Raw genomic sequence first — 19912 nt, 5'->3', positions numbered from 1 at the left:
CACTCATCCCCTCCGTGACGTCACAAGCTCCCCCCCCCACACCCCCGGTCGGGACCTGCCGCGCGGGCCCCGCGCGCGCCGCTCCCCGCTCGCTTCCGGCCCGGAAGTGACGTCACCGGAATGGCGCCGCCGGGGGAAGGAGGAGGGAAGGGGGGGGAAGGGAGGGAGGAAGGGAGGAAGGGAGGGAAAAAAAAACCAAAAGCGGCGAGAAGCGGCGGCGGCCCCGCCCCGCGCCCCCCGCCCGCCTCCCCCGGGCCCGCCGGCGGCTCCTCACCCGCGGCGGCGGCGGCGGCGGCGGCGCCGGGGCCGCTCGGGGCGCTCGGGGGCGGCGGCGGGGCCGGCGCGGGCCGCGCTCGGGGCAATGGCGGCGGCGAGGGGGGAGCCCGCACTGCGCCTGCGCGCCCGCGCCGCCGCCGCGCTCCCATTGGCCGCCGCCGCTCCCGCGCGCGCGGCGAGGCCACGCCCCCTCCTCCTCCTCCTCATTCTCCTCCCCGAGGCGCCGCCATCTTCTGCGCGCGCGCGCCGCGGCCGCCATTTTGTCCCGGCGGGATCCGCGCAGGCGCAGAAGCGGCGGTGAGGCCGAGGGGAGCGCCGCCATCTTGGAAAGGCTGCCCACACTCCCCACCAGCGCTCCCAGTGCTCCCAGTATGGCCCAGTATGAGCCCCAGTGCCTCCCAGTGCCCTCCCAGTGCTCCCAGTATGGCCCAGTATGAGCCCAGTGCCTCCCAGTATGGCTCCAGTGCCCTCCCAGTGCTCCCAGTATGGCCCAGTATGGCCCCAGTGCCTCCCAGTATGGCTCCAGTGCCCTCCCAGTATGGCCCAGTATGGCCCCAGTGCCTCCCAGTATGGCCCCAGTGCCCTCCCAGTGTTCCCAGTATGGCCCAGTATGGCCCCAGTGCCTCCCAGTGCCCTCCCAGTGTCACCCAGTGCTCCCAGTATGGCCCAGTATAGCCCCAGTGCCTCCCAGTATAGCCCCAGTGTCACCCAGTGTTCCCAGTATGGCCCCAGTGTCACCCAGTGCCCTCCCAGTGCTCCCAATATGGCCCAGTATGGCCCCAGTGCCTCCCAGTATGGCTCCAGTGCCCTCCCAGTGCTCCCAGTATGGCCCAGTATGAGCCCCAGTGCCTCCCAGTGCCCTCCCAGTGCTCCCAGTATGGCCCAGTATAGCCCCAGTGCCTCCCAGTGCCCTCCCAGTGCTCCCAGTATAACCCCAGTGCCTCCCAGTATGGCCCAGTGCCTCCCAGTATAACTCCAGTGGCCTCCCAGTGCTCCCAGTATGTCCCAGTATAACCCCAGTACCTCCCAGTATAGCCTCAGTGTCACCCAGTGTTCCCAGTATGGCCCAGTATGGCCCCAGTGCCCTCCCAGTGCTCCCAGTATGGCCCAGTATGGCCCCAGTGCCTCCCAGTACCGTCCCAGTGCCTCCCAGTATGGCCCAGTGCCTCCCAGTATGGCCCAGTGCCTCCCAGTGTAACCCCAGTGCCTCCCAGTATGGCCCAGTGCCTCCCAGTATAACCCCAGTGCCTCCCAGTATGGCCCAGTGCCTCCCAGTATAACCCCAGTGCCTCCCAGTATAGCCCCAGTGCCCTCCCAGTGCTCCCAGTATGGCCCAGTATGGCCCCAGTGCCTCCCAGTGCTCCCAGTATGGCCCAGTATAACCCCAGTGCCTCCCAGTGCCCTCCCAGTGCCTCCCAGTGCCCTCCCAGCACACTTGGGATGCTCTGCTACTGGTTCGTACTGGTCCTTTACTGGTTTGTACTGGTGTTTCACTGGTCTGTACTGGTCTGCACAGGCCCATGCAGGTCTGTACTGGTCTGTACTGGTCCGTACTGGTCCGTACTGGTCTGTACTGGTCTGTACTGGTTCCTGGCACTCAGCCACTCCGACAGATCCCTCCCAGTCCCTCCCAGTTCCTCCCAGTTCCCGCCCAGTTCCTCCCAGTTCCCTCCCAGTTTATCCCAGTTCCCTCCCAGTCCCTCCCAGTTCCTCCCAGTTCCCTCCCAGTTTATCCCAGTCCCTCCCAGTTCCTCCCAGTTCCCTCCCAGTTTGTCCCAGTCCTTCCCAGTTCCCTCCCAGTCCATCCCAGTCCATCCCAGTTCCCTCCCAGTCCATCCCAGTTTGTCCCAGTTCATCCCAGTCCCTCCCAGTTCCCCCCAGTTCCCTCCCAGTCCCTCCCAGTCTCTCCCAGTTTATCCCAGTCCCTCCCAGTCCCTCCCAGTTTGTCCCAATCCCCTCCCAGTTCCTTCCCAGTTCCTCCCAGTCCCTCCCAGTCCCCTCCCAGTCCGCCCAGTCCCTCCCAGTCCCTCCCAGTTCCCTCCCAGTTTGTCCCAGTCCCTCCCAGTTTGTCCCAGTTCCCTCCCAGTCCATCCCAGTTCCCTCCCAGTCCCTCCCAGTTTGTCCCAGTCCATCCCAGTTCCCTCCCAGTTCCCTCCCAGTTCCCCCCAGTCCCTCCCAGTTCCTTCCCAGTCCCTCCCAGTTTGTCCCAGTTCCCTCCCAGTTTGTTCCAGTTTGTCCCAGTCCCTCCCAGTCCCCTCCCAGTCCGCCCAGTCCCTCCCAGTCCATCCCAGTTCCCTCCCAGTCTCTCCCAGTCCCTCCCAGTCCCTCCCAGTTTGTCCCAGTTCCCTCCCAGTCCATCCCAGTTTGTCCCAGTCTCTCCCAGTCCCTCCCAGTCCCTCCCAGTTTGTCCCAGTTCATCCCAGTCCCTCCCAGTTCCCCCCAGTTCCCTCCCAGTCCCTCCCAGTCCCTCCCAGTTCCCCCCAGTTCCCTCCCAGTCCCTCCCAGTCCCTCCCAGTCTCTCCCAGTTTATCCCAGTCCCTCCCAGTTCCCTCCCAGTCCCTCCCAGTTTGTCCCAATCCCCTCCCAGTTCCTTCCCAGTTCCCTCCCAGTCCCTCCCAGTCCCTCCCAGTTCCCTCCCAGTTTGTCCCAGTCCCTCCCAGTTTGTCCCAGTTCCCTCCCAGTCCCTCCCAGTTTGTCCCAGTCCATCCCAGTTCCCTCCAAGTTCCCTCCCAGTTCCCCCCAGTCCCTCCCAGTCCCTCCCAGTTCCTTCCCAGTCCCTCCCAGTTTGTCCCAGTTCCCTCCCAGTTTGTTCCAGTTCGTCCCAGTCCTTCCCAGTTCATCCCAGTCCCTCCCAGTCCCTCCCAGTCCCCTCCCAGTCCCTCCCAGTCCCTCCCAGTCCCTCCCAGTCCTTCCCAGTCCCTCCCAGTTCCCTCCCAGTCCCTCCCAGTCCCTCCCAGTCCCTCCCAGTTTATCCCAGTCCCTCCCAGTCCCGTGGGAACCCGGACAAAGCCTCTTTTCCTGTGGGGGGGCGGGGCCCTTCCGCCCCTCCCCCCCTTTTCCTGTGGGGGGTCCCGCCCCTCCCCCCCTCCCCCTCCCCTCCCCCCCCCGCGACCCCCGGGGGGGGAGGGGCGGCCCCAAACGCGCCCGAATCGCCCCAAAAACGGCGCCGGGACCCCCCGGGCGGCTTTGGGGACCCCCCCTGCATTTTGGGGACCCCCCCTGGATTTTGGGGACCCCCCGAGAAGATTTTGGGACCCCCCGAGAAGATTTGGGACCCCCAGGAGATTTTTGGGGACCCCCCCGAGAAGATTTTGGGACCCCCCAAGGAGATTTTGGGACCCTGAGGAGATTTTGGGACCCCCAGGAGTTTTTTGGGGACCCCCCCGAGAAGATTTTGGGACCCCCCAAGGAGATTTTGGGACCCCAAGGAGATTTTGGGACCCCCGGGGATTTTTTGGGGACCCCCCCCCCTGGATTTTGGGACCTTCGAGGAATTTTTGGGACCCCCCGAGGAGATTTTGGGACCCCCCCCCCGAGGATTTGGGGACCCCCCCGAGAAGATTTTGGGATACCCCGAGAAGATTTGGGGACCCCCAGGAGATTTTTGGGGACCCCCACGGATTTTTTGGGACCCCCCAAGGAGATTTTGGGACCCCCCGAGAAGATTTTGGGACCCCCAGGAGTTTTTTGGGGACCCCCCGAGACGATTTTGGGACCCCGAGAAGATTTTGGGACCCCCGGGGATTTTTTGGGGACCCCCCCCCCTGGATTTTGGGACCTTCGAGGAATTTTTGGGACCCCCCCGAATTTTTTGGGACCCCCCGAGGAGATTTTGGGACCCCCCCAGGAATTTTTTGGGGACCCCGAAGAATTTTTGGGACCTTGAAGAGATTTTGGGACCCCCCCCCACCACCCCCCGAGGAATTTTTGGGGTCCTTCCCACAGATTTTGGGACCCTCCTGGACTTTTTTGGGACCCCCCCCCCGAATTTTGGGACCCTCCCGGATTTTGGGGACCCCCCCGAATTTTGGGATCGCGCTCTGCATTTTTTTGGGACCCCCCGAATTTTTAGGAGCCTCCCCGAAATTTTGGGATCTCCCCCGGATTTTTTTGGACCCTCTCCGGATTTTGGACCCCCCCCGGATTTTTTGGGACACTCACGGAATTTTGGGACCCCCCCGGATTTTTTGGGACCCCCCCCGGATTTTGGGACCCCCCCATGGCGCTCTGGCTCCTCTGGCTCTGGGTCGCCCTGGGGCTGGCGGAGGAGGGTGAGTGACCCCAAAAACCCCAAAAAAACCCCAAAAAACCCCAAAAAAACCCCAAACTCCCCCCCTAAACCCCCCCAAACCCCAAAAACCTCAAAAATCCCCAAACCCCCCCCAAAAAAACCCAAAAATCATCCCAAAAAACCCCCAAAACCCCCCAACAAAACCCCAAAACCCCAAATCCCCAACCCCCCCCAAAAATCCCCAAAAACCCCCCAAAAAACCCCAAACGCCCCCCAAAAACCCCCAAAACCCACCCAAAAATCCCCCAAAACCCCCAAAAACCCCCATCCCCCCCCCCCAAAACCACCGGCATCCCCCAAAAAACCCCCAAAAATCCCCCACAAACCCAAAAACCCCAGAAAAACCACCGGGACCCCCCAAAAACCCCCAAAAAAACCCCCAAAAAACTCAAAACACCCAAAAAACACCGTGAACCCCCAAAAAAACCCCTAAAACCCCCCAAAAAACCCAAAAACCCCGGAAAAACCACCGGGACCCCCCAAAAACCCCCAAAAAACCCCAAAAAACACAAAAACCCCGGAAAAACCACCGGGACCCCCCAAAAAAAACCCTAAAACCCCCAAACCCCCCCAAAAAAACCAAAAAAAAACCCAAAAAACCCCAAAACCTCCCAAAACCCCCCAAAAACCCCGGGACCCCCCAAAATCCCTGGGACCTCCCCGAGACCCGCCCGAATTTGGGGGTTTTGGGGTGGATTTGGGTTTTTTGAGGTAGAATTTGGGTTTTTTGGGGTGGATTTGGGGTTTTTGGGGTGGAATTTGGGTTTTTGAGGTGGAATTTGGGTTTTTTGGGGTGGATTTGGGGTTTTTGGGGTGGATTTGGGGTTTTTGGGGTAGATTTGGGTTTTTTGGGGTGGAATTTGGTTTTTTTGGGGTGGAATTTGGTTTTTTTGGGGTGGATTTGGGGTTTTTGGGATGGATTTGGGTTTTTTGGGGTGGATTTGGGGTTTTTGGGGTGGATTTGGGTTTTTTGGGGTGGATTTGGGTTTTTTGGGGTGGATTTGGGTTTTTTGGGGTGGATTTGGGGTTTTTGGGGTGGATTTGGGTTTTTTGGGATGGTTTTGGGGCGGGTTTGGGGGTTTTTGGGGTGGATTTCAGGTTTTTGGGGATGCTTTTGGGGTGGCATTTTTTACTTCGGGATGGTTTTGGTGTTTTGGGGTGGAATTTGGGTTTTTGGGGTGATTTTGGTGTTTTGGGGGTGATTTCAGTGTTTTTGGGGTGGAATTTTTGGTTTTGGGATGTTTTTGGTGGTTTTGGGGTGGAATTCAGTGTTTTTGGGGTGGAATTTTCAGTTTTTGGGGTGATTTGGGTGTTTTTGGGGTGATTTGGGTGGTTTTGGGGTGGGATTCAGTGTTTTTGGGGTGGAATTTTCAGTTTTTGGGGTGGATTTTGGTGGTTTTGGGGTGGGATTTGTTGGTTTTGGGGTGGAATTTTCAGTTTTTGGGGTGATTTGGGTGTTTTTGGGGTGGGTTTCAGTGTTTTTGGGGTGGAATTTTCAGTTTTTGGGTGATTTGGGTGATTTTGGGGTGGATTTGGTTGTTTTTGGGGTGGAATTTTCAGTTTTTGGGGTGATTTGGGTGTTTTTGGGGTGGGTTTCAGTGTTTTTGGGGTGGAATTTTCAGTTTTTGGGTGATTTGGGTGATTTTGGGGTGATTTGGGTGTTTTTGGGGTGGAATTTTCAGTTTTTGGGGTGATTTGGGTGGTTTTGGGGTGGGATTCAGTGATTTTGGGACTGACCCCCCAGAGACGCTGCTGGACACGCGGCTGGAGACGAGCGAGCTGCGCTGGACGGTTCATCCCGAGGGGGAGGGACAGGTGGGACACACGGACAGGTGGGACACCTGGGACAGGTGAGACAGGTGGGACAGGTGGGACACACGGACAGGTGGGACACACGGACAGGTGGGACTCACGGACAGGTGGGACACACGGACAGGTGGGACACCTGGGACAGGTGGGACAGGTGGGACAGGTGGGACAGGTGGGACACACGGACAGGTGGGACACACGGACAGGTGGGACTCACGGACAGGTGGGACACACGGACAGGTGGGACACCTGGGACAGGTGGGACAGGTGGGACAGGTGGGACAGGTGGGACACACGGACAGGTGGGACAGGTGAGACAGGTGGGACAGGTGAGACAGGTGAGACACCTGGGGACACTGGGGACACCTGGGACAGGGACAGGTGGGACACACGGACAGGTGGGACACACGGACAGGTGGGACAGGTGGGACACATGGGGACACCTGGGACAGGTGAGATACCCAGGACCAGTGGGACAGGTGAGACAGGGACAGGTGGGACACATGGGCAGGTGAGACATCTGCAGGGTGAGGGACAGGTGAGACACCGGGACAGGTGGGACAGGTGGGATGCCGGGCCAGGTGAGACACCTGGGACACCTGGGACAGGTGACATAGGTGGGACACACGGACAGGTGGGACAGGTGAGACAGGTGGGACACACAGACAGGTGGGACAGGTGAGACACTGGGACAGGTGGGACAGGTGGGACGCCGGGCCAGGTGAGACACCTGCCGTTGCCGTGTCCGTGTGTCCGTGTGTCCGTGTGTCCGTGTGTCCGTGTGTCCGTGTGTCCGTGTGTCCGTGTGTCCGTCCGTCCGTGTGTCCGTGTGTCCCGCAGTGGGAGGAGCTGAGCGCGCTGGACGCGGAGCTGGGCGGGGCCGTGAGAACCTTCGAGGTGTGCTCGGGGCGGGCCGGGGGCGGGGCCGGCCGAGGCCACGCCCACTACAGCCGGAGCCACGCCCGCTACAGCCGGAGCCACGCCCGCTACAGCCGGAGCCCCGCCCAGAACAGCCGGAGCCACGCCCACTACAGCCGGAGCCACGCCCACTACAGCCGGAGCCACGCCCACTACAGCCGGAGCCACGCCCGCTACAGCCGGAGCCACGCCCGCTACAGCCGGAGCCACGCCCACTACAGCCGGAGCCACGCCCACTACAGTCAGAGCCACGCCCACTACAGCCGGAGCCACGCCCACGACAGTCAGAGCCACGCCCACTACAGTCAGAGCCACACCCACGACAGTCAGAGCCCCGCCCACTACAGCCGGAGCCACGCCCGCTACAGCCGGAGCCCCGCCCAGAACAGTCAGAGTCCCGCCCACTACAGTCAGAGCCCCGCCCAGAACAGTCAGAGCCACGCCCAGAACAGTCAGAGCCACGCCCAGAACAGTCAGAGCCACGCCCACAACCAGAGCCCCGCCCACTACAGTCGGAGCCCCGCCCACTACAGTCAGAGCCCCGCCCACTACAGTCAGAGCCCCGCCCAGAACAGTCAGAGCCCCGCCCAGAACAGTCAGAGCCCCGCCCACTACAGCCGGAGCCACGCCCAGAACAGTCAGAGCCCCGCCCAGAACAGCTGGAGCCCCGCCCAGAACAGTCAGAGCCACGCCCAGAACAGTCAGAGCCCCGCCCACTACAGTCAGAGCCCCGCCCAGAACAGTCAGAGCCCCGCCCAGAACAGTCAGAGTCCCGCCCACTACAGTCAGAGCCCCGCCCCCAACAGCTGGAGCCCCGCCCAGAACAGTCAGAGCCCCGCCCACAACAGTCAGAGCCCCGCCCCCAACAGCTGGAGCCCCGCCCAGAACAGTCAGAGCCCCGCCCACAACAGTCAGAGCCCCGCCCCCAACAGCTGGAGCCCCGCCCAGAACAGCTGGCTGCGCTCGCGCTGGGTGCGGCGCGGCGCCGCCATCACGGTCCTGGCCGAGATTCGCTTCACGGTCATGGCCTGCGACGGGCCCGGCGGCACGCGGGCGGCGCGGGGAACACGCGAGGACACGCGTGGGGACGCGCCCGGACACGCCACGGGGGACACGCATGGACACGGCACTGGGGACACGTATGGACACGGCACGGGGGACACGCATGGACACGGCACTGGGGACACGCATGGACATGGCATTGGGGACACGCATGGACACGCCATGGGGGACACACATGGACACGGCATTGGGGACACGCATGGACACGGCACTGGGGACACGCATGGACACGCTACGGGGGACACACATGGATACGGCATCGGGGACACGCATGGACATGGCATCGGGGACACGTATGGACACGGCATCAGGGACACGTATGGACACGGCATCGGGGACACGCATGGACACGGCATTGGGGACACGCATGGACATGCTACAGGGGACACGCATGGACACGACATTGGGGACACGTATGGACACGCTACGGGGGACACACATGGACACGGCATCGGGGACACGCATGGACACGCTATGGGGGACACGCATGGACACGGCGCCGGGGATCCCAGATTTGTCGATCTCCATGGAAATGACCCCAAACCCGCCAATTTTTATGGAAATGACCCAAAACCGCTCAATTTTAACGGAAACGACCCCAGATTTGTCAATCTCCATGGCAACGACCCCAAACCCATCAATCTTCATGGAAACGACCCCAACTCCATCAATCTCCATGGCAATGACCCAAAACCGCCCAATTTCTCCAGAAACGACCCCAAACCCATTGATCTTCATGGCAATGACCCCAAACCCATTGATCTCCATGGCAATGACCCAAAACTGCTCAATTTTAATGGAAACAACCCCAAACCCATCGATCTCCACAACAATGACCCCAAAGAGTTTGATCTCCACGTCAACGACCCAAAACCGCCCAATTTCTATGGAGATGACCCCAAACCCATCGATCTCCATGGCAATGACCCAAAATCACCCAATTTCTATGGAGATGACCCCAAACCCATCGATCTCCACGTCAACGACCCAAAATCACCCAATTTCCCTGGAAACGGCCCCAAACCCATCGATCTCCATGGCAATGACCCTGAAGACTTTGATCTTCATGGCGATGACCCAAAATCACCCAATTTCCCCAGAAACGGCCCCAAACCCATCGATCTCCACGTCAACGACCCAAAATCACCCAATTTCCCCGGAAACGGCCCCAAACCCATCGATCTCCACGTCAACGACCCAAAATCACCCAATTTCCCCGGAAACGGCCCCAAACCCATCGATCTCCATGGCAATGACCCTGAAGACTTTGATCTTCATGGCGATGACCCAAAATCACCCAATTTCCCCGGAAACGACCCCAAACCCATCGATCTCCACGTCAACGACCCAAAACCGCCCAATTTCCCCGGAAACGGCCCCAAACCCATCGATCTCCACGTCAACGACCCAAAACCGCCCAATTTCCCCGGAAACGACCCCAAACCCATCGATCTCCACGTCAACGACCCAAAACCGCCCAATTTCCCTGGAAACGACCCCAAACCCATCGATCTCCACGTCAGCGACCCAAAACCGCCCAATTTCCCCGGAAACGGCCCCGCCCCGCCCCGCGGCCGCCGCGCCGCCGCCCGCACCTGCAAGGAGACCTTCTCGGTGTTCTACCACGAGTCGGACGCCGACACGGCCACGGCCACCTGGCCGCCCTGGATGGAGAACCCCTACGTCAAGGTGGACACGGTGGCCGCCGAGCACCTGACGCGCCGGGGCGGCGCCGCCGGGCGCGTCAACCGCAAGGTGCTGCGGCTGGGCCCGCTGAGCCGCGCCGGCTTCTACCTGGCCTTCCAGGACCGCGGCGCCTGCATGGCGCTGCTCTCGGTGCGCCTCTTCTTCCGCCGCTGCCCGGCCGCCGCCGCCGGCCTGGCGCGCTTCCCGGCCACCGTGCCCGCCGGGCCGGTGGCGCCGGCGGCCGGGGCGTGCGTGCCGGGCGCCGTGCCCGCCGCCGAGGGCGCGCCGCTGATGTACTGCCGCGAGGACGGGCGCTGGGCACGGCCGCCGGCGCTGGGCTGCGTCTGCGGGGTCGGCATGGAGCCCGGTGATGGGACGGAGCCGGGAGATGATGGGACGGAGCTCGGTGATGGGACGGAAACCGGTGATGGGACGGAAACCGGTGATGGGACAAGCTGCCGGCGTGAGTTTGGGTGGTTTTGGGTGGTTTTGGGTGGTTTTGGGTGGTTTTTGAGTGGTTTTGGGTGGTTTCGGGTGGTTTTGGGTGGTTTTTGAGTGGTTTCGGGTGGTTTTGCGTGGTTTTGGGTTGGTTTTGGGTGGTTTTGGGTGGTTTTGGGTGTGTGTTTGGGACGCTGGGCTGCGTCTGTGGGGTTGGCATGGAACCCGGTGATGGGACGGGCTGCCGGCATGAGTTTGGGGGTTTTGGGTGGTTTTGGGTGGTTTTAGGTGGTTTTGGGTGGTTTTTGGATGGTTTTGGGTGGTTTTTGGGTGGTTTTGGGTGCGTGTTTGGGGCACTGGGCTGCGTCTGCGGGGTCGGCATGGAGCCCGGTGATGGGACGGAGCCGGGAGATGATGGGATGGAGCTCGGTGATGGGATGGAAACCGGTGATGGGACAAGCTGCCGGCGTGAGTTTGGGTGGTTTTGGGTGGTTTTGGGTGGTTATTGAGTGGTTTTGGGTGGTTTTTGGGTGGGTTTGGGTGGTTTTTGGGTGGTTTTGGGTGGTTTTGGGTGGTTTTGGGTGTTTTTGGGTGTTTTTGGGTGGTTTTTGGGTGGTTTGGGGTGTGTGTTTGGGGCGCTGGGCTGCATCTGTGGGGTCGGGATGGAGCTCGGTGATGGGACGGAAACCGGTGATGGGACAAGCTGCCGGCGTGAGTTTGGGTGATTTTGGGTGGTTTTGGGTGGTTTTGGGTGGTTATTGGGTGGTTTTGGGCAGTTTTGGATGGGTATTGGGTGGTTTTGGATGGTTTTGGGTGTGTGTTTGGGGCGCTGGGCTGCGTCTGCGGGGTTGGCATGGAACCCGGTGATGGGACGGGCTGTCAGTGTGAGTTTTAGTGTTTTTGGGTGTTTTTGGGTGTTTTTGGGTGGTTTTGGGTGGTTTTTGGGTGGTTTTGGGTGGTTTTGGGTGTGTGTTTGGGACGCTGGGCTGCGTCTGCGGGGTTGGCATGGAACCCGGTGATGGGACGGGCTGTCAGTGTGAGTTTTAGTGTTTTTGGGTGTTTTTGGGTGTTTTTGGGTGTTTTTGGGCAGTTTTGGGTGGTTTTGGGTGGTTTTGGATGGTTTTGGGTGTGTGTTTGGGGCGCTGGGCTGCATCTGTGGGGTCGGGATGGAGCCGGGCAATGGGACAGGCTGCCGGCGTGAGTTTGGGGGATTTGGGTGGGTATTGGGTGGTTTTGGGTGTTTTTGGGTGTTTTTTGATGGTTTTTGGGTGGTTTTGGGTTGTTTTGGGTGGTTTTGGGTGGTTTTGGGTGGTTTTTGGGTGGTTTTGAGTGGTTTTGAGTTGGTTTTGGGTGGTTTTGGGTGGTTTTTGGGTGGTTTTGGGTGTTTTTGGCTGGGTTTTGGGTGGTTTTGTGTGGGTATTGGGTGGTTTTGGGTGGTTTTGGGTGTTTTAGGTTGGTTTTGGGTATTTCGGGTTAGATTTTTGTGTTTCGCGGAGTTTTCGGGTGCTTTGGGTTGGTTTTTGGGTGTTTAGGTTTGGTTTTGGGTATTATGGGTTAGATTTTTGTGTTTCGGGGAGTTTTTGTGTGTTTTGGGTTGGTTTTTGGGTGTTTTAGGTTGGTTTTGGGTATTTCGGGTTAGATTTTTGTGTTTTGGGGAGTTTTTGTGTGTTTTGGGTTAGTTTTGGGTGTTTTGGTTTGGTTTTGGGTATTTCGGGTTAGATTTTTGTGTTTCGCGGCGTTTTCGGGTGCTTTGGGTTGGTTTTGGGTATTTCGGGTTAGATTTTTGTGTTTCGCGGCGTTTTCGGGTGCTTTGGGTTGGTTTTTGGGTGGTTTTGGTTGGTTTTGGGTATTTCGGGTTAGATTTTTGTGTTTCAGGGAGTTTTTGTGGTTTTGGGTTGGTTTTTGGGTATTTAGGTTGGTTTTGGGTATTATGGGTTAGATTTTTGTGTTTTGGGGAGTTTTTGTGTGTTTTGGGTTAGTTTGGGGTGTTTTGGTTTGGTTTTGGGTATTTCGGGTTAGATTTTTGTGTTTCGCGGAGTTTTCGGGTGCTTTGGGTTGGTTTTGGGTGTTTTAGGTTGGTTTTGGGTATTTCGGGTTAGATTTTTGTGTTTCGGGGAGTTTTCGGGTGCTTTGGGTTGGTTTTTGGGTATTTAGGTTGGTTTTGGGTATTATGGGTTAGATTTTTGTGTTTTGGGGAGTTTTTGTGTGTTTTGGGTTAGTTTGGGGTGTTTTGGTTTGGTTTTGGGTATTTCGGGTTAGATTTTTGTGTTTCGCGGAGTTTTCGGGTGCTTTGGGTTGGTTTTTAGGTATTTAGGTTTGGTTTTGGGTATTTCGGGTTAGATTTTTGTGTTTCGGGGAGTTTTCGGGTGCTTTGGGTTGGTTTTGGGTGTTTTAGGTAGGTTTTGGGTATTATGGGTTAGATTTTTGTGTTTTGGGGAGTTTTTGTGTGTTTTGGGTTAGTTTTGGGTGTTTTGGTTTAGTTTTGGGTATTTCGGGTTAGATTTTTGTGTTTCGGGGAGTTTTCGGGTTCTTTGGGTTGGTTTTGGGTATTTCGGGTTAGATTTTTGTGTTTCGCGGAGTTTTCGGGTGCTTTTTGTGCCGTTTCCGGACGTTTCCGGCCCATTCCCGTGTGGCGTTCTCGGGGGGCGCTGGGGGGTCCCGGGGGGTCCCTGCCCGCCCCCCTGACCCCCTCCCCCCCAGCCTGCCCCCCCGGGACGTTCAAGGCGGAGCCGGGGGGGGGTCGCTGCCTGCCCTGCCCCCCCCAGAGCCAAGCCCCCTCCCCCGGCGCCGCCTCGTGCCGCTGCCGCCCCGGCTTCTTCCGCGCCCCCGGCGAGGGACCCCCGGCCCGCTGCTCCGGTGGGGAATCCGCGGCGTTTCGGGGCGTTTCGGGGCGTTTCGGGGTGTTTCGGGGCATTTCGGGGCTTTTCGGGGCGTTTCAGGGGATTTCGGGACACTTCGGGGCGTTTCGGGGTGTTTCAGGGCATTTCGGGGCGTTTTGGGGCGTTTCGGGGCATTTTGGGGCATTTTTGGGCATTTTGGGGCATTTCAGAGCATTTCGGAGCATTTCGGGGCGTTTTGGGGCATTTTGGGGTGTTTCGGGGCATTTTGGGGCGTTTTGGGGCGTTTCGGGGCATTTGGGGGCATTTTGGGGCATTTCAGGGCCTTTTTGGGGCATTTCGGGGCATTTTGGGGCATTTCCGGGCGTTTTGGGGCATTTCGGGGGATTTTGGGGCATTTCAGGGCCTTTTTGGGCTCCCCGGGGGGGAATTTTGGGGCATTTTGGGGGGGGGGGAGCCCGGCAGGATTTGGGGATCGTTTATTGGGGGGGGTTGGGGGGAATTTCGGGAGTCCCGGGGGGATTTGGGGGGTCCTGGGTGAGATTTGGGTGACCTGGGTGGGTTTTGGGTGACCTGGGAGGAATATGGGGGGTCCTGGGTGGGATTTTGTGGGTCCCAGGGGGGATTTTGGGGGGTCCTGGGGGGGATTTTGGGGGGTCCTGGGGGGATTTGGGGGGTCCTGGGTGGGATTTGGGGGTCCTGGGTGGGTTTCCCTCCATGGGGATAATTTGGGGAGGGGGTCCTGGGTGGGATTTGGGGGTCCTGGGTGGGTTTTGGGTATCTTGGAGAGAATTTGGGGGTGCCTCGTGGGTCTCCCCCCCGGGGATAATTTGGGGGGTCCCGGGTGGGATTTTGGGGGTCCCGGGTGGGTTTTGGGTATCTTGGAGAGGATTTGGGGGGTCCCGGGTGGGTTTTGGGTTCCTGGGGAGGATTTTGGGGGGTCCTGGTTGGGTTTTGGGTGTCCTGGGGAGGATTTTGGGGGTCCTGGGTGGGTCTCCCCCCCGGGGATAATTTGGGGGGGTCCCGGGTGTCTTTTGGGTGTACTGGGTGGGATTTGGGGAGTCCTGGGTGGGTCTCCCCCCACGGGGATAATTTGGGGGATCCCGGGTGGGTTTTGGGTGTCCTGGGGAGGATTTTGGGGGTCCCTCGTGGGTGCCCACCCCGGGGGTCCCCGCTGACCCCCGGCCGCGCCCCCAGCGCCGCCCTCGGCGCCGCGGGCGCTGTCGGCCCGGCTCAACGGCTCGGTGGTCCGGCTGTCCTGGAGCCCCCCGCGGGCGGGCGCCGAGCGGCCGGACCTGCGCTACCGGGTGGGCTGCCGGGCGTGCCCCCCGGCCCGGGCCGAGCCCCCCGGCTGCGGCCCCTGCGAGGGCCTGGCCTGGGCGCCCCCCCCCGAGGGGCTGCGGACCCCCGGCGTCAGCGCGGCCGGGCTGCGGCCCCGCCTCACCTACCGCTTCAGCGTCAGCGCCCGCAGCGGGGTCAGCCCCCCGGGACCCCCGGAGCCCCCCGCGGCCGAGATCAACGTCACCGTGGGGGCTGATGGTGAGACCCCAAAACGGGAGAAAACGGCCCAAAAACGGGAGAAAATGGCCCAAAAACGGGAGAAAATGGCCCCAAAACGGCCCCAAAACGGCCAAAAACGGCCCAAAACGGCTGAAAACTGCCCAGAAACGGCCCCAAAACGGCCAAAAACGGCCCAAAACGGCCAAAAACGGCCCAAAACGGCCCAAAAACGGGCGAAAACGGCCCAAAAACGGCTGAAAACGGCCCAAAACGGCCTAAAAACGGGCGAAAACGGCCCAAAAACGGCCCAAAACCAGCCGAAAACGGTCAAAAACGGCCCCAAAATCACCTAAAACAGCCCCAAAAACCCCCCCCGGGACCCCCGGAGCCCCCCGCGGCCGAGATCAGCGTCACCGTGGGGGCCGATGGTGAGACCCCAAAACGGCCGAAAACGGCCCAAAAACGGGAGAAAATGGCCCAAAAACGGCCGAAAACGGCCAAAAAACGGCCCAAAACGGCCCAAAACGGCTGAAAACTGCCCAGAAACGGGCGAAAATGGCCAAAAAATGGCAAAAAACGGCCGAAAACGGCCCAAAAACGGCCCCAAAACGGCCAAAACCAGCCAAAACCGGCTATAAACTGCCCAGAAACGGCCCCAAAACAGTGAAAAACCACCCAAAAACGTCCCAAAAACGGCCAAAAAATGCCCCAAAACGGCCCAAAAATCATCTAAAACAGCCCCAAAAACCCCCCCGGGACCCCCAAACCCACCACAAAAAACCCCAAAAAAAAACCAAATCCCCCTCGGGACCCCCCAAACCTCCCCCAAATCACTCTCGGGACCCCCAAACCCCCTCGGGACCCCCCAAACCTCCCCCAAATCACTCTCGGGACCCCCAAACCCCCTCGGGACCCCCAAACCTCCCCCAAATCACTCTCGGGACCCCCCAAACCTCCCCCAAATCCCCTCGGGACCCCCAAACCTCCCCCAAATCCCCCTCGGGACCCCCAAACCTCCCCCAAATCACTCTCGGGACCCCCAAACCCCCTCGGGACCCCCAAACCTCCCCCAAATCCCCCTCGGGACCCCCCAAACCTCCCCCAAATCACTCTCGGGACCCCCAAACCCCCTCGGGACCCCCAAACCTTCCCCCAAACCTCCCTCGGGACCCCCTGGGGACCCCCAAACCCCCCTCGGGACCCCCAAATCACTCTCGGGACCCCCCAAACCTCCCCCAACTCCCCTGGGGACCCCCTTGGGGACCCCCCAAACCCCCTCGGGACCCCCAAACCTCCCCCAAACCCCCTCGGGACCCCCAAACCTCCCCCAAATCCCCCTGGGGACCCCCAAACCCCCCTCGGGACCCCCAAACCTCCCCCAAACCCCCCTGGGACCCCCCAAACCCCCTCGGGACCCCCAAACCTCCCCCAAACCCCCCTGGGACCCCCTGGGGACCCCCCAAATCCCCCTGGGGACCCCCCAAACCGCCCCCAAATCCTCTCGGGACCCCCCTGGGGACCCCCAAACCCCCTGGGGACCCCCCAAACCTTCCCCCAAACCTCCCTCGGGACCCCCCAAACCCCCTCGGGACCCCCCAAACCTTCCCCCAAACCCCCTCGGGACCCCCCTGGGGACCCCCAAATCCCCCTCGGGACCCCCAAACCCCCTGGGACCCCCTGGGGACCCCCTGGGACCCCCTGGGGACCCCCTGACGCCCCCTGGCCCCCAGTGCCGCCCCCCGTCTCCGGCGTGCTGCGGGTGGGGCCGGGGGGTCCCGGGGGGGTCACCCTGGCCTGGCCCAGCCCCCCCCGGGACCCCCCCGGGCCCCCCGTGCTGGACTACGAGGTCAAGTTCTACGAGAAGGTGGGGAGGGGGCGCGGGGGGCGCGGGGGAGAAATCGGGGGGATTTGGGGGGGATTTGGGGGGATTTTGGGGGAATTGGGGGGATTTGGGGGGGATTTGGGGGGATTGGGGGGAATTTGGGGGGATTTGGGGGGGATTTGGGGGGGATTGGGGGAGATTTGGGGGGATTTGGGGGGATTGGGGGGGATTTGGGGGGATTTGGGGGGGATTTGGGGGAATTGGGGGGGGGATTTGGGGGGATTTGGGGAGAATTTGGGGGGGATTTGGGGGGATTTGGGGAGAATTTGGGGAGAAATTGGGGGGTCTGGGGGGGGTTGGGGGAGAAATTGGGGGGTTTGGGGGGGTCTGGGGAGGATTTGGGGGGGATTTGGGGAGAAATTGGGGGGATTTGGGGGAATTTGGGGGAATTTGGGGGGATTTGGGGGGGATTTGGGGGAGATTGGGGGGATTTGGGGGAATTTGGGGGGATTTGGGGGGGATTTGGGGAGATTTGTGGGGGTCTGGGGGGTTTTGGGGGGTTTGGGGAGGATTTGGGGGGGTTTTGGGGGGAATTGGGGAGAAATTGGGGGGATTTGGGGATTTTTGGGGGGGATTTGGGGATTTTTGGGGGGGATTTGGGGATTTTTGGGGGGATTTGGGGAGAAATTGGGGGGGATTTGTTTTTGGGGTATTTCAGGGGTGTTTTTGGGGGGGTTTTGGGATTTTTGGGCGCCTGACCCCCACAGCTGGGGGGCTGGAATTTTGGGGTGGATTTTGGGTGTTTTTGGGTGTTTTTGTGGTATTCCAGGGGTGTTTTGGGGTGGATTTGGGGTGTTTTGGGGTGTTTTTTGGGTGTTTTTGGGGTGTTTTTTGGCCCTGACACCCACAGCTGGGGGGCTGGAATTTTGGTGTGGATTTGGGGGTATTTGTGGTGTTTTTTGGGTGTTTTTTGGGTGTTTTTTGGCCCTGACCCCCGCCGCTGGGGGGCTGGAATTTTGGGGTGGATTTGGGGTGTTTTTGGGTGTTTTTTGGGTGGTTTTTGGGTGTTTTGGGGTGTTTTTTGGCCCTGACCCCCGCAGCTGGGGGCTGGAATTTTGGGGTGGATTTTGGGTGGTTTTGGGTGTTTTTTGGGTGGTTTTTGGGTGTTTTGGGGTGGTTTTGGGGTGTTTTTTGGGTGTTTTTTGGGTGTTTTTGGGTGTTTTTTGGCCCTGACCCCCGCAGCTGGGGGGCTGGAATTTTGGGGTGGATTTGGGTTTTTTTGGGTGTTTTTGGGGTGTTTTTTGGCCCTGACCCCCGCAGCTGGGGGCCTGAAATTTCGGGGTGGATTTGGGGTTTTTTGGGGTGTTTTTTGGGTGTTTTTTGGGTGTTTTTTGGCCCTGACCCCCGCAGCTGGGGGGCTGGAATTTTGGGGTGGATTTGGGGTTTTTTGGGGTGTTTTTTGGGGATTTTTGGGGTTCTCTGAGCCCTGACCCCCACAGCTGGGGGGCTGGAATTTTGGGGTGGATTTTGGGTGTTTTGGGGTGTTTTTGGGGTGTTTTTGGGTGTTTTTGGGTGTTTTTTGTCCCTGACCCCCGCAGCTGGGGGGCTGGAATTTCGGGGTGGATTTTGGGTGGTTTTGGGTGTTTTTTGGGTGTTTTTGGGTGTTTTTTGGGTGTTTTTTGGCCCTGACCCCCGCAGCTGGGGGGCTGGAATTTTGGGGTGGATTTTGGGTGGTTTTTGGGTGTTTTTGGGGTGTTTTTTGGCCCTGACCCCCGCAGCTGGGGGGCTGGAATTTTGGGGTGGATTTGGGGTGGATTTTGGGTGTTTTTGGGTGTTTTTGGGTGTTTTTTGGCCCTGACCCCCGCAGCTGGGGGCTGGAATTTTGGGGTGTTTTTTGGGTGTTTTTGGGTGTTTTTTGGGTGTTTTTTGGCCCTGACCCCCGCAGCTGGGGGGCGGGGAGGGGCCCCCCCAGTTCCTGAAGGTGCCGCGGCCGCGGGCGGAGCTCGGGGGGCTGCGCCCGGGGGGCGTCTACGGGGTGCGGGTGCGCGCCCGCTCCGAGGGCGGCTACGGCGACTTCGGGCCCGAGACCACGGTCAGCGCGCCGGGCGGCGGTGAGGAGAAAAAACACCCGAAAACATCCCAAAAATATCCCGAAAAATCCCTGAAATATCCCCAAAATATCCCAAAAATATCCCTGAAATATCCCCAAAATATCCCAAAAATATCCCAAAAATATCCCCAAAATATCCCCAAAATATCCCCAAAATATCCCTGAAATATCCCAAAAATATCCCCAAAAATATCCCTGAAATATCCCAAAAATATCCCAAAATATCCCAAAAATATCCCCAAAAATATCCCAAAAATATCCCAAAAATATCCCAAAAATATCCCCGAAATATCCCAAAAACACCCCGAAAATATCCCAAAAATATCCCTGAAATATCCCCAAAAATATCCCTGAAATATCCCAAAAATATCCCCGAAATATCCCCAAAAATATCCCAAAATTATCCCCAAAAATATCCTGAAAATATCCCAAAAATATCCCTGAAATATCCCCAAAATATCCCTGAAATATCCCCAAAATATCCCAAAAATATCCCCAAAAATATCCCAAAAATATCCCCAAAATATCCCAAAAAATCCCAAAAATATCCCCAAAAATATCCCAAAAATATCCCTGAAATGTCCCAAAAATATCCCCGAAATATCCCCAAAATATCCCAAAAATATCCCAAAAATATCCCCGAAATATCCCCAAAATATCCCCAAAAATATCCCAAAAATATCCCAAAAATATCCCAAAAATATCCCCAAAAATATCCCAAAAAAATCCTAAGAATACCCCAAAGAAATATCCCAGATTTATCCCAAAAATATCCCAAAAATATCCCAGAATTATCCCCCAAAATACCCCAAAAATACCCCAAAAATATCTCCAAAAATACCCTGAAATACCCCAAAAATTCCCAAAAATACCCAAAAAATTCCCCAAAAATACGCCAAAAATATCCCAAAAAAATCCCATAAATACCCCAAAAATACCCCAAAAATTCCCCAAAAATTCCCAAAAATACCCAAAAAATTCCCCAAAAAAATCCCAAAAAAATCCCAAAAATACCCCAAAAATACCCCAAAAAAACCCCAAAAAACCCAAAAATTCCCCAAAAAAATCCCAAAAATATCCCAAAAATACCCACAAAATTCCCCAAAAAAATCCCAAAAAAATCCCAAAAATACCCCAAAAATACCCCAAAAAACCCCCAAAAA

The 19912-nt window shown here is 58.6% G+C and overlaps 2 protein-coding genes across 2 annotated transcripts in view; one reads left to right on the top strand and one right to left on the bottom strand.

The window, feature by feature from the left end:
* Positions 1-112, bottom strand: part of SRRT (serrate, RNA effector molecule) — a 41383-nt gene extending 41271 nt beyond the window's left edge. The window contains exon 1 of the mRNA XM_077789454.1: positions 56-112. The gene's annotated coding sequence lies outside the window, so the exon portion shown is untranslated. The remainder of the gene's footprint in view (positions 1-55) is intronic.
* Positions 113-4495: 4383 nt separating this feature from the next.
* Positions 4496-19912, top strand: part of LOC110483787 (uncharacterized) — a 29467-nt gene continuing 14050 nt past the window's right edge. Inside the window, exons 1-6 of the mRNA XM_077789453.1 lie at positions 4496-4547; positions 6312-6382; positions 7217-10505; positions 13181-13336; positions 14515-15143; positions 18585-18750. Coding sequence (XP_077645579.1) covers positions 4496-4547; positions 6312-6382; positions 7217-10505; positions 13181-13336; positions 14515-15143; positions 18585-18750 — 4363 coding nt within the window. The remainder of the gene's footprint in view (positions 4548-6311; positions 6383-7216; positions 10506-13180; positions 13337-14514; positions 15144-18584; positions 18751-19912) is intronic.

Source organism: Lonchura striata, chromosome 34 (assembly GCF_046129695.1).
Source record: "Lonchura striata isolate bLonStr1 chromosome 34, bLonStr1.mat, whole genome shotgun sequence".
Taxonomy (NCBI): Eukaryota; Metazoa; Chordata; class Aves; order Passeriformes; family Estrildidae; genus Lonchura; species Lonchura striata.
This window is presented reverse-complemented; position numbering and strand designations above follow the sequence as displayed.